We start from the raw sequence: 22,218 nt of genomic DNA on the forward strand, positions 1-22,218 counted from the left end.
GTGGGGGATTGGGCTCAATTAATGTTTTATGCCGAGTCAGCAACTAAGAAAAAAAAAAACCAACAAAAAACAGCGTGCCCTAGACGAGATCTGAACACAGGACAGCTAACTCTCACTGTGTTGGTAACAGGCATAAACCGTTGCGCTATCGAACCGCCCACGCCGTAAGTCTCCCTTCTTCATCCTGCCTCCACCCAGCCATTCTCTCCCTCCGTCTTCCCCTCCCCCCACTGGTCTATTCTACTCCCATCCGTATGGATCTTCCTTCTACCTTCTCCGTCCCCACCCTTTCTCTCTCACTGCTTTTTTTTTTTTTTATTGTCCTCTTCTTCCTCCTCTCGCCCACCATCACCCTACTTCTTCTCACGATTCAGCGACTGTTAGCGCTCGAGTTTTGTAGCTCGGCGCGACGAGGCCCCTCAACTCTCACACCAGCCGTTCGCACGTTTTTCGCGGAGGATCACCTCGCTGCCTGGCGACCACAGTTTCATTCAAGTGTGAACCTTTACTATACCGTTGTCAAAAGCCAATCGAGTCTCAGCCTTCTGGTCGTTTATCTGACCTCTGACCCCAGGCGGTGCGTCTTTATTTAGTTGATATGTGCTCGCTGTTGTTCACGTGTTCACTTCGCCGACTTAAGCTAGTGAACGCTTGTGTGTGTGTGCACGGCTTTACCTGATCAGTGATACGTGATATCTCCTCACATACATCCCTCTCATTGTCTAGTGGCCCAGGCTTTTACGGGTGCAAAGGACGGAAACTCCATTCCCCACCCCTTGGAAATTTATATAGATATTTTATTTATTCCTCGCACTCGTCTTTTTGTTCCCGTTTTCCATTCTCATTGCTAAACAGTTAGACTCCCGGAGCTCCCTTTTCAAGGGTGCCTTCCATGAATTGAAATCGCTCGGCACCAGATTAAACAGCTGCATGAGCAGACTTTTCGTTCAAGCGGAACTGTTTTGAGGCCTGGCCTGCACCCTTGTTCGGTCTCTTACCTTCGATCTCGCCAGGACTGAACACCTTTGAAAGGGGCTGTGGAGCAGACGACATCGACTGCAGCGCAAGCTCGTTAGAAAAGAAGGTTGGAGGGACTACAATAGAAACACAACGTGACAGCAGCCTGAGGTGGAGTCCCGCTACGTAGCTCACCTACCTTCGCACATTCCTCCACCTGACAAACCAGCCATCGATTCGCACACGCAAACTGGTGAGAAGTCAGGCGCTGGGTGGAATAACGACACGACAAAAAAAGAGGGTGGGAGTCAGAAAACCAACAACCAGAAGAGAAGAAAGGAAGTTCCGTTCTCAAAATCTTATTTTCGCCAACCCAGCAGGTGTCGACGTGGTGACTTTTCTTGTGTTGATCAATCGCGATTTTTTTTTTTTTTTTTAGTTTTGCGATCGGTCTTGTCGCTGGGTGGACAGGTAGGCGGCTGGCAAAGAGGCGGGGTGGAGCCGGGTGGCGTGCTCTGTCTGCGGCCTGCACCGCCAGCGTCTCTCTCGTCTCCTTGCGAGCCGAGGTGGTGGTGGGAGACTCTGCAGACCAGAAGAGGAAGCCAGACGAGAGAAGCCGAGGAGGCTGAGGCAATTTACTGACGAGAGGCGGCGGCACAGCATGGTGAGTCGAGGCTGGGTGTGCGTGCGCGCGGAGCGAAAGAGGCTTGCGTGGTGCGTGCGACGCGCAGTCACCTGCCCCACCCCCCTCTCTATCTGTGTGTATGTTCATGTGTGTGTATATGTGGATATATGCAAATATATGGATAATTATGTTTTCGTTTCTTTCTGTAAAACGACGAGGAAATGTACCTGAGTGATCGTGAGAGAGAGAATGTAAAATCCATGTGGTTGTATATCAAGAGCTCGGATTTACCATTGCGCATGCGTGACAAACTTTTTTTAAAAATCAATTCACGGCGACGTAGGTGAGGGGCAGTGTGGATGGAGGAATATTCTGGCTATGTTAAGGCTTTGGGGAGGGGAAAAATCAAACATGAATTATATATCTTTACTTTCTACCTTCACACGGACTACAGATCTTCGCCCACTCGTTTGTCCCGACAGCTTCCTTCGCGAACACGCACGCACGCACTCACACAACCTTCTTTATTGCTGCGTTAGAAGTCCTCACATTGAATCCACTATCGTAACTCAGTGTTGTTAGCAGTTGGGAAACTAAACAACCTCCATTGACTGCCTCAGTCCGTAATCAAAGAAAGACTTTAAGCCTGAAACCAAATCCTCAGGTTTTCTGTTGACATTGCTCGGTGTTTGGACGGTGCGGAAACTCTTCGAGGGGAAAACTGACTTGACTTGTTTGCTAGCTGTCGCTAATCAACCTTTTTTTTCAGATGTATGGGCGCGATAAGATTACACATTTGCATTTTACCCGCTAAACAGAACACAGGCTGCCGCAAGGTCCCACAAAAGGACTACAATCATGTCCTGTAGCTTTTTTTTCCCAACTTTGCCGCTATAGCTCTCTACAAACAAACACCTGATTCATATAAGTTCGAGTTTTAGGATGTTGTATTTGTTTTATATAAAGTACTCCAAGCTGTATCGTTAGGTTTTGAAATTTTCCTGACTCTCATGTTTCTTGTATCTCGTGTTCCTATTGGAGTAATCATAACAACAAACTCCACGTAAACAAACATGCTCCAATGCATGGTTGATTCAAGGCGCGTGAAGGATTTGTTTGATTGTTTTTCCTTCCCCAATTAGCTTGTCATTCGACTCCAATGGATCACACCTGATTTCTAATTTATTTCTATTGTACTTCTGTGAGTTAGCGGCTATTCGATACGCAACAATCGAGCGAAACGACTTAAATAACTGTAGTGAGCTGTAATACAGGAGGGAACAGATTGAACACTGTACAGCTGAGACCGGCAAAGCATGATTGATGACATAAAGCATGTCAACCTAGAAAAGACTTGGTCCAGAGATTCTGGCTACCTTCACAGTCTTATTTAAGAGTCGTCAATTACTCTAATTATACTAATTACATTATTCAGATGAGGTGTACTTGACTAGGTGTGAGCGATTTGCTTCACCGGTGCGAGCTAATCCATCACGAACGTATGTACACTCAACCGACTATATATTTCAAATTATCAAATTATCCACTTCTGCTATTAATAAGACCAAATAATACTCTTCGACAGTCCCATTTTTAATGCGAATGTCTACCTCTCGGAGACGTATATACATCAATATTAAACGTAGACTTCTATCTTGTCGAATGAAGCATTCACTGAACTTCCCATCCCATACACGGAGACAGACAGGTATCAAGAGAAATGACAGCAAGGAAATGTTTTTGAAGTGTGATGACATTAATGATGTGATTCTTTCATTCGCACCGACACGCGCAAATGCACACGAACACACTGATCGTTGTTTCTACCTGACAGAATCTAACGGTTTACTTTTTGTTTCGTTTCTTCTTGCTTCCGGTTACCGTTGTTACTTCCGCCACGTCTGACCAGCTGTGTAATTTAATGACGTCACCGCCAGCTGTGCAACTCAAGCATGCTATGGTCATGTGATTTACTAGAGCACGTGCCGGCCAGCCGTGCCATTCACGCACGTCACAGAACTTGTAGTCAAGCACGTCACTCCCAGCAGGAAGGGACCGATAACGAGCTGCCGTGCGGCCAGTGAGGGGGACCCCTACCCTCACCGGTCCCTCCCTAATGTCGGCACGAATTCCGTGATCTTGACAGCTCTTAGAATCGTGAGCTGTTTTCAGGAAAAGTTAAAACTTGGACAAGACATAGGTTTCGAGCAGTTTAAAACAGACATCAGTACCTACTGCGCGTGCATGGGGTGGGTGGGGAGGAATAGTGATCTTAGATGAATGACACAAGAACAAATGCAAAAATGCGTGAGTTTATGGCAGCCTCGTGACTTTTCAAGCTGCAAGGAGTCAATGTTTTGACAACACTTATCTCTGGAACAATTTTTTGGGGGTTCTCTCCTGCGCTTCGTTTAAACCCTCTGTAGGGTCAGGTACGTGTTCGACTACTACGTCAGCAAGGGGTAGCGGGGTATGGTAACGGCTACAGTTCACTATTCGAGGCTGAACTACTGCTTAACTACCGGACGAGTCGTTTTTTTTCTGTCGTGTAAATAAAAGGATGTGAGGAGAAATATATGTACAAGTGTATGCAGAGATGTGGAGGAGTAAGGATGCTCATCCCCTAGCCAATTTTTTGTTGTTGTTGCTTAATCGCATTTTTGTTTAAACTTTCGCTTTACTCTCTGCCATTTAAGAAAAAGGGAGATAAATTATAGCTTTTCTTCCGCTGCAAAGTGAGATCAGCATGGAACACTACTTCCCAAGTTTACATGCGCCATAGCAAAGAGCAGGTTTCTTCCCATCCACAACTCCTACCAGCCCCTGAGACGCGTGCGCGGCGCCATTTTGGCGCAGACCGTGGTTTGGAAACTGGGGCCACGGACAAGTGTTTTGAAAAATATGTCTCTGATTTAAGTCTGTGGTGAGGCAAACAAAGAGGGAGAACGGTGTTGTTCGCATGATTTTCTTTTTTTTTTTATATTGTAGATGCAAGGGTTTGCTAAATTTAGCTCATCCTTAGGGAAAGCTGTTTGAGAATCTTGTGATGACTTGTTTTCCTACAATTGTTACTTCCTATTTTTAATGAAACAAACGATCGCATGCTCACACGCATAACGTAAGCAAAGGCACACGCACGCACACACAAACTCAGAAACACACAGGAGCGCGTGGGTAAGACAGTCATGAAGAAAGCTCACCTGCGCAAACAATATTAAGATTAGTTGATTGAGCCTTCGTACATTTGGTCTCTCATTGAAATCCCTCGATCTTCAGCAAAGCAGACTGACAGTACTAGCATATCTGACATGACAGATGTGTAAGTGTGTGTTATCATTACCCGATAAGTAACCCATCTCTTGTAATCACGAAGTTACGGACGATTGCAAACAGTTCATCGTCCTTACCTCCGCCCCAGTTAAATTAGCAAAAGATTGCGAACATTCGATTATTTCGCTTTCTAATTGATCTGTTTAAAACATTTTATTAATGTTCACATCGCCACAAAACACCACGCCCCTTTTGTTTGTAACTTGTCGTTCACTTGATTAAAATAAAAATTCTAACACAGTTTTGTTGCTTCCGCTGTCCATTTATGCTTAAACTTTAAAAAAAACGTGTGTAGTGTCATGTAACAGAAATGATTTCTTTAGTCTTCCAGCTGAATCTGCAAAACCAATAACGGAAGATATAAGTTTTTAGTTGGAGTTAATTAATTATGCATAACGTTTGCCAGAGAAATGATGAAATGGAAAGGAAAAGGAATGAAGACCCGAAAGGTTAGGTGGTGGTGGTAGAGAAATGTTTTCATTAGAAAGACTATTCATGTCGATGCAGTTTAGCAAGTGACTAGACCAGATAAAAAGGAAAGATAAACTTTGAAAATTACAATCCATCTTCCACCTGAGGTGTCAGCTTGTAGTTTGTAGCCTCCCATCATGGAGGACGAGGTAACACGAGCGATTATTACTCGACAGTAAGAGGTGAGAGACCTTCAGATAGCTTTTAGGATTGGAAAGGGGTAAGGGGTTTTCAGTGCATGTGATTTAAGATGTAATGCAGATGTTGTCAGTAGTATCAGGGGATCGTTACCTTGGGAAGCGGGTGTCCTGATCCTGGAGGGTGGTGGTGTATTGTGGATGGAAGGAACGAAAGTAGTTTTGACTATATCTATATGGCCCCGTTTCACCACGAACCCAGCAGCCACCCCCCACCCCGGTACACAATGAACTCACGACACATATCAGGGTAGACAAATCTTAAACATGATATGGCCCTATCCATCGATCCATCGATTGATTGACTAATGGTTTTAGAGTACGTTATGAGCAGGAGAAATGGAGAACAGTTAGTATACACCACCTGAGAAAATAATCTACAGTCAAGAAGGAGAAGTGGGAATCCTCAGTCATCCTGTCATCTGCATTGTTAAAACTCAGCTGGTGGTCATATCCATGGATTAACACTATAAAAGACTGCCTATCATATCAAGTGGCTTTTTAAAGTGGAAAAAGGTTTTGAGTGGGTGACAAACATCCAGCGAGTTGAATGAGGAGACACGATCTTTTCGGCTGTTTCCTTCCACCATTCTCTGTGAGTTTCTCTCTCCCTTTTTCTCTCTCTCTCACACATTTCCTACACTTCCAAACTGGCAAACTAAAAAATAACCCAAAGAAAAAAAATACTGAGTGAGATTCTGATCGGGACGTCAAGCACAGCTCGGAGGGCGAGTAGGGAATGGAAGGCTGTGATGAGATTTTTTTCAGGGTACATTAAAGGAACCCCCCTAAAAAGTGTCCTCGCGTGATCTGTTATATTTTTGCTAGCGTCGGGATAAGATAACCTGTTACTAAGTTTGTAAATAATGAATGATCACCCCTGTTCTCCTTGCTGCACTGCGGGTTTTTGGCCCACAAGGGAAGTAAGTATGTGAGGCGCGAAATCACACATTCCGGCAGCTCACTTCGCCCTCGTGGCTTCATCGTGCCATCGTCGGATGTAAGTTTGTTGAGAGACTTGCTCTGATACACCACGGTATGGCTCTACAAGGTTTGTTGTAATGTTGGAAGGGACAACTGGCATCAGCTGTGGTCGCAGGACTTTGAATTTCTGGAGGTTTAACGAAACAAAACTGTAAAGGTTCGAACAGTAACAATTGACACAGGTCTTGTGTCTTGTCAATGTGAGCTTTTAATCTTTTAGGTTGTGGACCTTCCATCACTTTATTTTAATAGTTTGATATTATAGTTTACAATACATCACGCTTTAAAAAAATTGCCATTGTTGTCCTTTCACTTTATCGAGTCCTAAATCGTTCACATCGTTGAGAAGTAACGAGGATTCTGGTTTTTGTTGGCTTCTTATGTTGCAGGTATTTTGTTGACTCCTTATTTTATTTTTTATTGGGTTTAGCTGGCAGCTGCAGTGTTGCGTGTTAATGTTGGCTCTTACTGATGTTGATCTTCCAACTGCTGCAGCTTTCCTTCCAACCGCTGCTCACACGCACGCAAGTTCACAAACTGCAAGAGAACAAGTCCAAAACAAAGCCATGCATCTTCATTAAATTTCTCCTCGCTGCTTTTGCACTCAGTGATAGATTGTTGCTGCTGAGTGCAGAGGGAAGATGTCGTTCGCACGCTAATATAAAAGTCTGATGCGTTCCACGCCAACAATAGACTACCGACTGTGCTTTTTCAGTTTGTACCTGCTTCAAGTTTCATATACAAAGAACATAAATATAGGACAAGTTTACATTTCCGTTTTTTTGGTAATATTCATGCATAATATAAACCAGAAGGAAAAAAAACCCCAGAAAACCTGATGTTGTCATAAAGTGCAAGAAGACTAGATTAAAAATCGATCCAGCAAGGTTCTCCTATTCTTCATCTTCTTACCAAATCTTCAAGTCTTACAAAGTTACTGACAAGTAAATGTCGAAACGAGGAAATTCATTGATGCCAACCACAGCTCATCCTTGTTCCCCATATACCTGTTTAGGTCCATCCCATCTACAAACTTTGTTTTCATTTTTAAAGAGGATAGAGCTTTGCCATCAGATTTAAGTTTTTTTGTCCTGTTAGATTTTCGTTTAAGATTTTGATTGGTTTGTAGCTTTTTAAGCCACAACACTCCTTTACCTACCTATTTGTAATATTTTTGTAGATTGTGTTTCATTTTGCTGTTTTCATTATATCTTTACCATATGGTCATCATGCGTATTCCTGCTATAAGTTAATCAGGGAGTGAACTTTTGTATCTACCTCTCATGTGAGATATCACACGCACCACTCTACTTTACCTGTGTTACTCCCCTGCTGCCAGCAGCTCCCAGCATCCCGCGCGGGCTGTTCACACGCCTTTGTTGCAGGACTCACATTCTGGAGATTACAAAACACCCGTGTAAGATTGATAAACATTTTTTTACTGCTAAACATATGGCAAGAAACACCGATGCAGAACATCATTAACCCATTCACGCAGAATTGGAAATACAAATAAAAACAACGGCGCTACAGACTAATCAACAAGGAATCAAAGGGAAGTGCTTTATCCATTCTCCAGGTAGTAGTTTCCCCGTTTGCCATGCTCGGCCATCTCGCAAAGACCAAACAGAATATGCTACTTTCCAGGATGAAACATTAAATTCATTTTTCTGTATTGACACTCAAACACAAAATCTTTCGGTCATGAAATATGTTTATGTTGGCTTATCCTTCATCTTTAGTCATAAAGTTTTTTTCTCCTATAAATTCAAGCAATTCACTTTTTCATTTAACAGCCTTTTCGTGCCTGTTTGAACATTACAAAGTTATCATAGAAAAAAAGCTTTTTCCATATCATCATAATATTGGTCGTGGATTGCCGACTCGCTTCAGTTTTTATTGGTTTTGTTTTGTTTTGTTTATTTAACAGTTCTATGCAGACAAGTCTCAGCCTTTAGATATTATTGTAAAAAAACCTTTCAAACCCAAAAACACTTGGTTGAGCTTGGAAGACAGGAGAACTCGGTACATTTAATACAGTCTAAAAGAGTTTAGATAGGACGATGAATATCTCTTTCACTGCCGTGTGCCTGGACTGGCCACGAGTCACACTTGGTTGGCCATCCTTTCCTAAAAATGAACCGATAAATAAAATTTGAAACAAAATGAAGAGATACACCCCCGCTGTGAAGAAATATAAATTGAAAAGTTCTTACTATCAATGTAGATTGAGTTCAGCACTTTCTTTTGTACCTTAAACAATTTGATCTCTACCTAGTCTTCTTTCTTTTGTTCCGTGTCTCTTTGTCACACGCACGCATGCGAGTAAATATATATAAAGGCACAGACAAACAAACACATGCATACAGAGCCAAAAACACACACACTACTACATACTTTTTATTATTGGGGATGTTTTCCTTTATTATTCCATTTGTTTACCATACAGAAGGAAGTAATTTCGAACTCCTGTCTATTGACGGATTGATTGGGCAATGTTTTTTTGTTTGTTGGTAGAGAATTTTCAGGCAAGATACACTCGGTACACAGTTTTGTTCTCTTATTCTGTCCTGTTTCTCCCGCATTTTTTTTTTTTAATCTCCATGTAGTCTCCTCTTTCCTTTTCCGTGTTTTCCTGGCAGGGTGGTAATTGCATTCCTAGCTTAATCTCAAATGATATGCTTTCCTCCTGCATCCCATTATCCGGATTTCGATTTCCCATGGTGTAATCATGGATGAGCCCTGGTCGTCGCTAAATTAGTTTGCTTTAGAGAAACCGAGAGGTCGAAGAAGGGGTGCAGTGCAGGGCAGTCAGCCAATCGCAAGTCGTCGATGACCCGAGCGATAACCGAGAAAGCGTGAGGCCGTTGGCTGGTAATGTGTTTGTTGAAAATTGAAAAAAAGTGAAACAGAAAAGTAGATATTCTCGTAATTTTTTCTTTTCATTTCCTTCATCTTGTTCTTCCACCTTTCATGCTTCTTATGTTTGTTGTTTTGCTTGATAATATTCTGAATGATTACATTGTTTCCAGAAATTGTTTAAGTACATCTAAGTAATAAAAGCTATTTCTAGATATATTTTTGGTGCGACAATTATATGAATCATATCTGGAAGAAAATAGATAACACCGTCCTTAGGTGATAATTTAGAAGACGAGGAAACATACTTTGAATTCAACAGCAATGATATAGTTTGTAATATTTATAGGCTTTTGTCGTGAGAAGAGAAAATGTCTTTTTTTTCTTCTCTTTTTACCTTTCTTCCTCCTCTTCCCTTGTGATGTCGAAGATGCAAATTTATTTCCTGTGACTCCATGGTTGAGACCCACAAATTAAGTCGATTCCGATTTGATTTGGCACAATTGAACTGCCCCTATCTCGAAGGGGAGTCATTGGCAGCAAATACCTGATCCATCGACAGATTTGACTGTTTCCAAACCATCAATTATTGGTGATACTTTGCTCCCCCCACATATTTAAAATTTTTATGGCAGCAGTGGCAACAGCTTGGCACTTTCAACTTTTCTCTCTGTGGACAGATCGACAGGTTTTATGTTGTGGGGTGGGTGGGAAGGAGGAACAAGTGTCAGAAATATTCAGGGGGAAAGCTTGCCATAATGAATTTCTCCAGACAACGATTTTGTGATTTGCTACACTTGTGTCAACAGCACGCCGGGGTATTTATTCCGACCTAACCTGTCCAGAGACAGACCCAGGGCTAACAAGAGAAAAGGAGGGGTCTGGAAAAACTTGCCAACTGAAGTGTGAGTTCCTCAAGTAAACCTAGTCGGCCCACAAACTCATTTGTAAGCTGTTTGTGGGAGAAAGTGAGATATCAGATTGAGAAGGAAGAGAAGCAGACGATAAAATAAAATCATTTCTTGCACAGTAGTGGGAGTAAAATTAAAATACTTTTGACATTAGAATGTTAAATATCAGAAGCATTTCGTGTCCTTTAGAACAACGGATACATATTTATGTCTTTGGTCTAAAACATTACATGTGTGTGTGTTTGTGTATGTGTGTGATATTCCTTGTTCAGATCATTGAACTCAAAAATAAACATTTAGTTCAGAACACGTGTAAATTTGTTCAGAACATGGAACATGCATGTAGTTTAATGAAAACACAGAACAGACGTTCATCAGGTCGTGGCATGATCGTGCTCGTTAAGCAGGTGCACCGGGAAGAATAAACAGTAAACAAAGGTACACCTTCACATTTTTTTTTTCTTTTTTTTTTTTTTTGCACCAGCAGCCCTCGAGCTTGTGTTGTTTGGCGCGAAGTTAGAATATGTTTTCCACAGGTAGATATAATTTCATGCTGCACCTGCTGGGAGTGTAGACCCAACACCATCACACTCAGGCAGGACTCCCGTGGTGCAGGTGATTTTCACGCCACGTGCCGAAGTCTAATTAATTACCTGGCGTCGACTGCGGGCTCCTGCCAGCCTCGACGTTTAGGAGACCAGCCACTCATAAAACCCCCATCGTGGTTACCTGGTTTCGGCAATTTTGCACCTGTGAATAAGAAATAATTAGGTGTTCGCAATCTTGTGGCTACTTCAATCAGGTGTCAGCGCTATACTCAGCGGACTGTTCGATGTCTTACCTGCCGCCTTTGGGGAAAACGTGCGTGCGTGCGTGCGTGCGTGCGTGCGTGCGTGCGTGCGTGCGTGCGTGCGTGCGTGCGTGCGTGCGTGCGTGCGTGCGTGCGTGCGTGCGTGCGTGCGTGCGTGCGTGCGTGCGTGCGTGCGTGCGTGCGTGCGCGTGCGTGCGTGCGTGCGTGCGTGCGTGCGTGTGATTTTTTTAAATATTGTAATATATTAGCACGTCTGGATTTTATTTAAGAATTTGGCACTTCTTATATTGAACATCCCATGATAATGCAGCGGACTCTTGCAACCATTCAAGTTGCCTACCAATCAAGAAGACAGGTTGCCAGAGGAAGGGGATGGGTTTCCCTCGTTGTACTCGAACGAAACGACTATAAATATGTTTTTGAACCTGTGGGCAGTCTTGTTTACTGTTAAGTTCTAAATTTCGAACAAGCCTACTTTTAATCCCTCCCATTTTCCCCCAGTTGAGTTTTAGCCGCAATGTACAGCAGCTGTTAACCAGAGGCTGGAGGCTGTGCATCATTACTGGGGCGACTGGAGAGCTTTCCAAATATGAAGCTGGTAACAGTAGTGGGTAAACCAGAAAATAAATTGAGTTGAAGCCATAAGAAAAGCGCAAGTTAATTACAGTAAGTGACTAGCACGCAAACACCTCCACCGCCATAACACCGTTCATCATCCATCATTTTATTCATCATTCATCATCCCCTATCATGATGGTAAAGGCCAAAATATTTGATCTTCTAACCCGGGTAATTTTCTTTAACTTATTGTTGAGATAACAAAGCTGGTCCAGCGAGTTCATGGTGGTGGAAAATAGTTTCAATGAACTGCACTCCTAGCATACCCAGGTGTGCATGTGGTTCTGTTTTTGAAAAAAGAATCAGTGACCCAGAAAGAGTTAGTCAAAAATGATACATCAAAGAAGTTAAAAAGTTTTTTGAGTTTGAAGAATCATAGTTGCCCAGTACATGGCGGTTTTAAGAGAGAGAGAGGAGAGAGGAGTACAGATGTGGGAGGGAGAGAGGGAGGAATAAAAGAGCTGATAGCTGTAGCAGCACTCTCGTGTTTAGGGAGCCCAGGTTATTCCAGTACAAGCACTACCTTTGTGCTGGAGGCGAAACAAGCCACCCTTTGATCCCCCGACATCCTCATCAACACAAGCATAGCGACCAGCCGACCTCATCGACATGCCGTCTGCGGTTGTTGTGGGAGGACAGTGCAGACATTGCTCCCCCTATGGTCTGGGACCGCCGAGACCCTGGCTGGCAGCTTGTCTGGCACCGTCTGCAACACAGACAGACGCGCCACCGGACTACCAAGAGGATAGCCACCAAACTCATCTTCTGTTTTCTCTCGTTGTTTGCGTTGTGAGCGTTGTTGTCTGCATCTCAATAGCTGCTTGTTTCTTCAATCTCTCTATCTTCGTGGATCCTCTTTTTTTCGTCTCTTTCTGTCTGCAACACTCAAAATTTCTAGCCACTAATCTGAATCATGATACATTATCGTCGTATTTATACAATTGTCATTGTGTGTTTCGCTGTGTATTTGTGGTTTGTCTGCTTTTTCTTTCTCTCGGTTATTTTAGTCACAATACACAATTTTTTCGCGTCCCTGAAAACGCACGAGCGAGTTCCAGCGCGTGCTCACCTTCATTTTTATCCTATTTTATTCTACTTTCCCTTCGTCTGTCCTCGCCTGGCAGTTCAAAACTTCTCTGAAGTGCAGATTCCTTGTAAATCATGAATTTAAAACTCGATTTTTTTTTCCCATCCTGCTCCACACATACCTAGTTTTTAAAGGTCGTAGAATCCTTTCGGTGATCTTCGTCAAAACATTTTTTCTTAGAACTTTGCGAGGCGCTCTTACAACGAGCCCAGAATGTACTTGTTAAGGATGCGTCGGGTGGAGTTTTAAAATAAGCAGATCGCGAACTAATCCTTGATCCAGGGATCCTAAGAACCCACTGAGGACGAGTGGTTTCCCTAGCCCCAGAATAAACATAAACCTTGTGGAGATGAAGGTGCAGTTGTTTCCCATAGGAGCGCCTGACTATGGTTTTGACAAGCTGTCATCGTTTAATAAATTTTCACAGAAATTGCAAACATGTATTAAAAGAGTGTTTTGTTTCTTCTCACAATCATCTGTATAATTGGTCAGATGTTCCTTGGATTTCGTTAGCGATGGCATCTCGGACAGTTTTCTTCTTGCTTTTCATCCTTCTTTTTCTCTGCATTTTATCTCTTATCCTTCTTCTGCTTTTTTTCAACCTACCATTAAAATTCCTTCCAGGTTTCTACCGAGAGTCCCTTTTCCAAGGATCAAATTAGGTGGTAATTAAATGAAAAGATCTGTTCTTATTTTTAAAAATATTTTCTTAACAGTAAATTGTTGCCAGTCCGCTCGTTATGAAAAAACTGAGCACACATACGCACAGACACCCACACACACGTACACATGTGCACACAGAGATAATAGATAGAGCTCTAAAAGACTGATGTTGAAATATATTTCAGACAATAATAGAAGCTATTATATTAATGTTTTTGTATAGATTAGATTACTTTTATATTAAATTCCTACAACAAACAATTATTCCTCTTTCTTTTTTCAGTATGGTTTTGTGAATTACGCCTTGGAGTTGCTGGTTCTCCGGAACTTTGGAGAGGAAGCATGGGAGAAAATCAAGTAAGATCAGTATTATACGAGTGTGTCAGTGTGTCAGTGAGTGAACCAGTCAATGAGTCATCGAGCGAGTCGATGAGTCATTGTTGATGTTGAGTCAATGAGCTAGTGAGGCAGAGAGTCCTACTCAGGAAAATAGAAAGTTTTTACATTGAGGTAATGTATACATCATGAAGTCTCTCGGCATTTTTTCTGGTGTTACTTTAAGTAAACACGATTTACCACGGGCCACTGCGCACCCTCTTTGTAAACCTGTGTCAATCGCCAATTCCCCTCCTTATCTTTGGGTCGTAGGGGATTGAGGTGTTCGAGACCCCACCACCACAACCACCATCTTCCCATGAGTCCAACCCTTTTTTTTAGGTCGGTGCCCATCTTCTGTCCTCCGCTATCTTTCCTTACCCATCCCTCTGCAGTGTCAGGTACCAATTTCCACGAGTTGTGTCGACTGGAGGGACGTTCAATTGAACATCAGTGCTCTAGCTATTCCATTCCCCGGACGATAAAAAAATCCACTCTCGCTTGGGAAAGCGATTTTTGCAATGGAGTGTGCACGAAAAATTATGTCGTCCAGCCCGACCAAGTGGAAAGCTGTTAATGCGGCATAAAAATGATGAACACGTAAATGCATTTGCGTGTCCGTTAAACTTGGAAGGCTCTTGGAAGCTGCTGCAGAAACTGTTTAGGGTACTTTGCTCTCTCATGCTGTGGGTTCGGTGAGGCAACGGTCATGAGCGTCACTAGTACAGTGAGGTGCACGTGACCTGAGGTCAGATCTCGGCTACCCTGACCATCGGTGTACCCGTGATAGTTGCTGGTGAGAAATAAGGTGCAATCCCCATCCTACTGATTCAGGTTTTGTAGATTGAAAAGTCAGTGGTTCATCAGGACGTTCAAACTTTGAACCGAGAAATATTTTCAGTGTGGGTTGTTTTGCCATAGAATGGTGTTTGTGTGTGTGTGCGCGCTTATCAATAGATGACACTACCATGTCTGTTGTTCCTTCCATTACTTAAAATAACAGCCAATATTGGCAAAAAAGTAAAAATGGGAATATTTTTGGAACAGGAAGACATCAGCTGAAAGCGCCAGATGCTGCGTGCATAGCGATTTCCTGTCTTCCAAAAGAACTAACCCATAACCGATCGCAGAGTGTTGACTGTCTGGACTCTCAAGTCACAGATCGATGGCCCTAGGGCTCCTCCTCCCTTCTTTAAAATAAAACACACATGTATTGGCAATTTAATGGTCCTTCAACCAGCCGGGACATCATCAAGAAGGATCAAGTTTGTGTGTTTTCCATTTCATGATGGCCCGTTGATCCCACAAACCTCCGGATAGTTCGATTCTTCAGGGGACGTAAGTGATTACGACTCCAGGTCTCCTTGTGGCACTGAACTAATTTTTGATGTTGTTTCTCTTTACTGCTTTGAGGTCGCTTTACTGTTGGCAAGGTGGACAGAATCCCTGTTGTCTGGCCATGAAATGCACCTCATGACCATTCAATGAAGGTTATGTAGAAACAATCTGTGGGGCACTGGCGGGGGAAAGACAACTGTGTTTGTGAAGTAGAGGTCGTTGTGATAATCAAGCTGATAAAGGTCATCAAGTGAGCAAAAGTTTATGTAAAGTTCATCTCTATTGATTCTTACCTTTCCTCTATCCCTCGAATCCTGGTGCATCGTATGTGTTCTGATAAATTTAAGCCAATTTACAAAGATCTTAAATATTCTTTGCAAGATGTTCAAGATGACTTTTAGTGTGTAATGACATAAACATACAATTATAATGAAAATATATTCTGAAAATAGCTACTAGGTCGTGTCTCGCGAGGAAAGTTTACTATGTCTTCTGGTAAGTAACATCTGGTACATTGACATACAACATCTGGATGAGCAAATATTTGAATTTGTTAACCCTTCTCTAGTCACGATTTTTTTCAATATCAACGACACCAAACAAGCATCCAGCCAGCCAACCAACCTACCTTACTTACAAAAACTACGTTTCCAGCCAGTTCTTTATAATTGATCAACTCTTTTGTCCAGCATCGTTCTCATCAAAATACATATCTCCCACACAAACATTTTTATAAACTGATTTAAAACCTTTGACTTGGCTTCGAAGACACAAAAAGAACTTCGCGAACAGCTTGGACAGAGATTCGTTTCCCTATATTCAGACTTAAAAATAAAACAGTCGCGAAGAAATATGTTTTCCTACTAAATTCGACAAATCATCGTTAGAGAACAAATGTCAGATGCGTGCTGTGCACATCAAAGTGCGGTCGTGCCCGCCTGTCATGGCAAGTGGCTCCCAGCTCTGCATCCAGACTTTACTTGTTCTTGGCCTTTGGCGACCTCAGTCAGGACTTCATGTCTGTCTCCGACTCATAAACCTTCCACTTGTCTTATTTTCTTTGTTCGCTCGCGTCCCCTCCTCACCTGCCTTACACACATCCTTCACATATAGAAAGAGTAATAGAAACGAGAAAAAGGCAAAAAAATATGTTTTTCTTATTCTCTTTCTTTCTAGCTTTGTGAGCGGACACGTCCAGACAGAGGAAGACCGCCAAAGAAAGGCGAAACACGAGATAGAAAGTTCTCCGTGCAACATGAGCGATTAAGTATGAGAGCGAGGTCGATTACTAGTGCTCTGATAATCTCGTGGACATCGATGCGCATGACGAACTGTCAGGACGGGACTGAAATTAGTTTTCAATGACATAAGAGCTCCTCGCATCAACACGCAGGCTAAATATTGATTGTTCAAAAGCACCGCGCCATTCGATTTGCGGGGCCCTGCCCCTTTTTTGTTGGTTTTTGTGTTAAAAAAATGTGAAAGGCGAGCAGATTAAAGAGGATCGAGGTTCGTGATGGCCGCGGGAAAGATTTATGACTCGGGTGCTCAAAGACAGGTTTTTCAGTTTAAATAGCTGTCAACACGATATATGACTTTAGAGATTATTCATCGTCAAATTTAAGACACAGCCTGTACTCTGAATGTTTTGAGGTAAATTCATTGTTGAAATGTAGAATCCCTTGTGGCTTTAGATGGCTTGATGTTAATTAATGGTGACATGAACCGCGTTGTAACAACTTTAGAAGATAGTAATTTAGAGACAGCAAAAGGTGAAAATACCCTGACAGGATTTATAAAATAAAATGGAATTGATAGCACGTTTGCTATATCCCACGTAAATGGGATGAGGTTAAAGGAAAATGTAGTCCTGCGACCTTATATTTGTAAGAAACTATGATGTATGGCTTTAATTTTTTTGCCCCTTGTCAGATTTTTTTAGGGGAGTTCCCATTTCCTCTCTTTCGCTGGCTTAACTTTCTAATCCCATTGTATAAATCTGCACCTAGACCACAGCTGAGTCAACTGGAGAACGTTCACAGCGTTGTTTGGGAATCGAACCAGCGAGTACGCGTAACCTTTGGGTTCAAACACCACTTAGACTATCCGCTCCCTCCTTCTACCCTGATTTGGAATAACAGGGTACAAGAAATCAGTTGTATTGGCCTGTACTAGTTGATCGGTACACTGGGAGTCCTTGCACCGTACTGTTTTTTTTTATATCTCGGAAGATGACACAAGGACTGATAAACTAAGAAAACAATGGCCCCATAGGACACGCCAATCAATTTCTCTTGGGATGATTTATTTTAATCATTTAGGAAACTGTATTTTTCCAACGACCATGAAGGAAAAACCTTAACAGAACAAAATGGCAAAGGCTTTCTAATTGACAACAGGTTTTTGCTGCAGAGAAAGAGGAGTCTGCTTTTTATGTCTTTTTTTCTGCTCTCAAAGGAGATCTTGCAATAGTGATGAACGATAGCTATCTTTGAAACAGACAGAAAAGTCTCTTGGAGGTGGTGGAGTTGGAAGTTCACTTTCTTTTAAGTGGTTTGTAATCCCAGCGGTCTGTATAATGGGTTACTTTGGAAAAGCTCGAAGCCCACATTACACAACTTGGTGGAAAACTGGACCGATCAGACTGGCAATTTTCTGGAACAGAAACACTGAAACAACACTCAATTTAAAAAAAAAAACAACTACTCAAGTTTGAATAAAATAAGATAAATAACAATAAAGAAAAGAAAATTGTCAACTAGGGAACGGACCCTCATTGTACAGTAGAAATGAGTATTCTGGAGCTGTCGTACTTCTCACAAAATTATGATACTTATCTTTAGTGGAAATATTAAAAGTTTTTATTCCAAGAAACTGAGTGATTTGTTTTTTTATAGTAATGTGCCAGCAATTTTCTGCTTTCATTTTGTTTTGTACTAAATGGCATTAGCAGAAGTGAAAAAAAAAACACATCTACCTCAGAGCTGACTTAATCGGTTTTACAATCATCTACGATTCGTTTAACGGTAAATATATATAAATATAGGAAGAGGGCGTAAAAAAAGAAAGGTGAACGAGTCGAATGATTGTTGTATTTAACAATAAAACAAGCCAACTGCCGAGTTTTTTTTTTTCCTGAGACAGGATTTAAACCCAACTGTGCACAAGAGAATACTTCTCAGTGGTAGCAAGAGGAACTGTGTCATTTAATCCCGTTAAAGCAGCACGACTTTTCCAGAAGGTTATTGCTCGAGTTGAATAGAAATGGCCGTCATTAAGCAGTAAGGGAGCAATTTTGCTTTTTCTTTCATCGCCCTTCGCTAAAGAACAGCCGCAGTCTGCGGATTGAATGACACCTGGGTGGAGTTGAAAGAGATGAGGACTGGAGTAGCGTTAGGTGCGCTCCCAGATCATGACCCGGCCACAGGTCTTTGAAGTCGACATCGTCCAGCTTGTTCGCGTGATGCAGACCACGAGATCATCGTGTCTCCTGCTCCAGCTCCAATTCCATTTGGCGGTGCCTGCAGCAAAGGAGAAGATGAAAGTCATTTAAGTTTCATCGGCGGTCTCCAAGACAGTTTTTCTCCCCCAATCTCATTCATTGATCGTCAATTGACGTAACAACGATGATTCCTCTTGATATTTTTTACCCTTCAGTGATTTTTAAAGACCTCTCTTGAGGTTATTTTAAACTTTTCCCTGAGGTGTTTGGAATCCTACAATCAGGCTTCCCTACCATCTTGCTTTTTATAATCTGTTAATAAATGAAGCCTTGTCTCTTTAGAACAGTTATGCACGATTGTTAGAAGAAAATAAATACAGCAGAACGACAAAAACAAACAAACCCTACCCTGAATGAATGACTAATAAAAGATAGTCTAGACAACTCAGCTTCGTTTGTTCTTAGAAATCGTTCTTTTTTTTTTTTTTTTTTTTTTGGAAGTGTCAGTTAAGTCTTTTTTAGAAACAAAACTCAGATGTACAACAGCTGCAAATCTTATTCCCCGAAGGCGCAGATGGTCCTGATGCTCGAAATCTCCCATCCCCGAGTGAGTGTAAATCTTAAAGGCCGTCAGTGAATGAAGCTGATGGCGACAGCTGATGGGCCTTCTGTGGAAACATCTTCCTCGGGTCAGACAATTGTCCTCTGACCCCCCGACAGTGACGTCATTAGCACGTGACAAACTACTCCTTCGATGATTCGCTTCTTACTAGTGAAAAAAAACCCAGATTAATTAGAGTTCTTAAAAAAAACTATAAGATTTAACGATAAAGCATACCCTCGCAGTTTGATGTTCATTACTTTTTCAATCAATGCAGTTGAAAAGAAGGACAAATTAAAACTGTCCGTCAACGCGTTCATCGATTAGTAAAGGATCTGATTAGTGGACGTGTTTGAGCAGATTCCTGCGTTAGTACATATGTGTGTATATTTATGAGCGTGGTTGTGTGTGTGTGAGGAGAGAGTCTACCTGTAGCAGAACTAGGAGGAAAAAAACCTCCATTAAAGCTAGAAATAGTAGCACGGAAATATTTCTTCCTTTTTCTGATACATATTTTCGCATCAGGTTACTGGCTGAGATGCTGTAAAGGTGTCATGTCATCCTTGAAATTGCTTCTGTTATCTGGACTCCCAGCATTCAATGGGACGCATCCACAGATTATATTGCTTCCGTAGTGCGCTTCTCTCCCGATTTCTGGCCTGTACATCATGTCGTCTACAGGTCACGTGACTTGCAGCTGCAACATTTTATCTGGCCAATCTGCGCAGAACTGTAAAAAGACCCCGAATGACCCTAAAAGTCTCGCAAATGCCATATGCTCATCTGTTCGGAAGATGATAAAACTCTTCGCTTATCTCGTCTTCTTGAGAAACTCTTCACTGGGGCAACTGTTGGGTGTAACTGTAACTCTGCTGCAACTCGAGCACGAGAACCATCGGTTATTATATCGTTGCAAATATTACCAAAAAGACAGGATGTTAAAGTTTTAATATTGTAGTTTTAATTTTACGTTTAATAGAATGGAAATAATTATAAGAATGGTGTTATTTGTGCAAAGGAGAGATGTCATCGAGTATGAAAGAAAACAGAAAGGAGGTTGCGAAGATTTCCTTGCTGCTTGCTTTACAATTTCACAAAGATGCACATATACTACACGCATACACAACACACAAAATCAGAAAATATTTTTGAGTATTAAAATATTTTGAAGCTGTAAATGCTACCTTGCGTGATAGTGAACCCAGTGTCGAAATTTCAGAATGAAACATAAAATTATCACTTAAATGTTTTCTGTTTACGGCTTGAGAACTAATTCCCCATATTGCTTAATACTTGTCCAGACAGTTTTATTACTTTAAAATAGCAGTCTGCTTGCTTTTTGGGTCATTTCAGTAAAAAAACCGTCTAACTGAAATGATCCATTTTCACGATAACTGTTCTTGACAAAGCCGACAGACAGGATACGGCACACTAGACCTCTTCGTCTCCAATATCTACTGATGTAGATCCTTTTGCAAACCTTTTCACCAGCGGTATTCGTGAGCGAAATTACTTCTACTTTGAGGAAAAGTACATTGCCTGCAAGCCCGGCAGGACAGCCAAGTCAAACAGACTTCGCAAGTAGCGCAAAATTTAATTTAGCGATTCTTTCTCTTATGGCTGGTCGCGGCAAGATGGCGGTCTTATTTCTATTAGCAAGCCAAATATCTATATACCTGAACGCAGACTAGCACGACTAAAGTCAGCCAGACAGGAAATACACTGGAGGTAGTTGGCATGGGATGTAATCAAGACAACAGTCGGCTCTAACCATGTCTGTGCATGGAGAGGTTTGTGGACAGTGGATGGAGCACGTGATCACAGGCCTTGCAACGGAAAGCCATGATCCGAGTAGACAAATCTACCCTCTTTTCGAGTTTGGGTTGAAGCTGGGGTATCTTGTGAGGAGAAAAAGGTCTTAATCCCTATCACCAACTTTGTCTTGTACAGAGAGACGTGACATAACCTTTCTGTGGTGCTGGGATAACATCATTGAATCCTAGCAGAGCTCACTCCAAGATGTTGGATTTTGCGACCTGAAGGTTTCCTAAGTTAGCCTTTACATCTTGTGTCGTTAAGTTTTGAGTTCTTGTTCCAAGCAGTAAAAGTAGACATACGACTAGCGAGGCGAAACTATAGGTTGAAATGAAAAGTTGATTTTGCAATCCCAGGAGTTATTGGCATCTTGCATCTCACCCCATTGGATAAAAACTGTAAACAACAATCGACGCAATGGTAGCGGCTCCAGAAGATCAAGGACTAGTAGGAATTCCCATAAATACAATGATAATGACAATAATCTTTATCATTTGTGAAGGCGATCATAAATATACCTCTTCCTGATAAGGTTTTGCTTTCGTTTCTTTTTATTCTTCTGAGTTTGTCTTCCATCATAGAGTGCATACATTTGTCCACGTGTGCAAAAATAATATAAATGTCGGGGGTGGGACAGAGAGAGAGTTTAGGATGAGAATTGAAGACAAGCTGGTATGAAAATATCAAAATCTACAGTTCAGCGACAGACGCAGGCTACGCCCACCAGTGCACAGTACACAACGACAAACGTTCGCTACGCTCTTGTACACGTCAGCAAAGGAATTGATGCCTTCTGCTTGCTCTCCAACGACCAAAACAGCTCGGCGGCCTGTGCAGATGAAAATTCGATATGACTTGATGGCTGAAGGTACTTTGCTTTGCCCCTCCAGCCACCAGACATTCAGACAACGCCCTTTTTTGAATGACTGCGTTTGGTAGCAGAAAGCTGTCCCTAGGAAAGAGGGAGGAATGAGAAAAAAGAGGGTATGTAGGACTTGACAGCCGTGAAATAGGTTCTTTGGGGTGCATTGAACTTTGTGCGCAATATAGATTAATCTTTGTACGATTTTCGTTCCCTCCATCTAACTGCAGACTTTCTCATTTTCCCGGTAAATAATGAGAAAATATTGTAAA

The 22,218-nt window shown here is 42.0% G+C and overlaps 1 protein-coding gene across 1 annotated transcript in view; it reads left to right on the plus strand.

Moving 5' to 3' along the window:
* The first annotated feature begins 433 nt into the window (after window positions 1–433).
* Window positions 434–22,218, plus strand: part of LOC112560236 (guanylate cyclase soluble subunit beta-1-like) — a 54,929-nt gene continuing 33,144 nt past the window's right edge. Inside the window, exons 1-2 of the mRNA XM_025231922.1 lie at window positions 434–1,621; window positions 13,797–13,870. Of these exons, the coding sequence (XP_025087707.1) occupies window positions 1,619–1,621; window positions 13,797–13,870 (77 nt within the window). The 5' untranslated portion in view covers window positions 434–1,618. The remainder of the gene's footprint in view (window positions 1,622–13,796; window positions 13,871–22,218) is intronic.

The sequence above is a fragment of the Pomacea canaliculata genome, linkage group LG3 (genome assembly GCF_003073045.1).
Source record: "Pomacea canaliculata isolate SZHN2017 linkage group LG3, ASM307304v1, whole genome shotgun sequence".
NCBI classification, from domain to species: domain Eukaryota; kingdom Metazoa; phylum Mollusca; class Gastropoda; order Architaenioglossa; family Ampullariidae; genus Pomacea; species Pomacea canaliculata.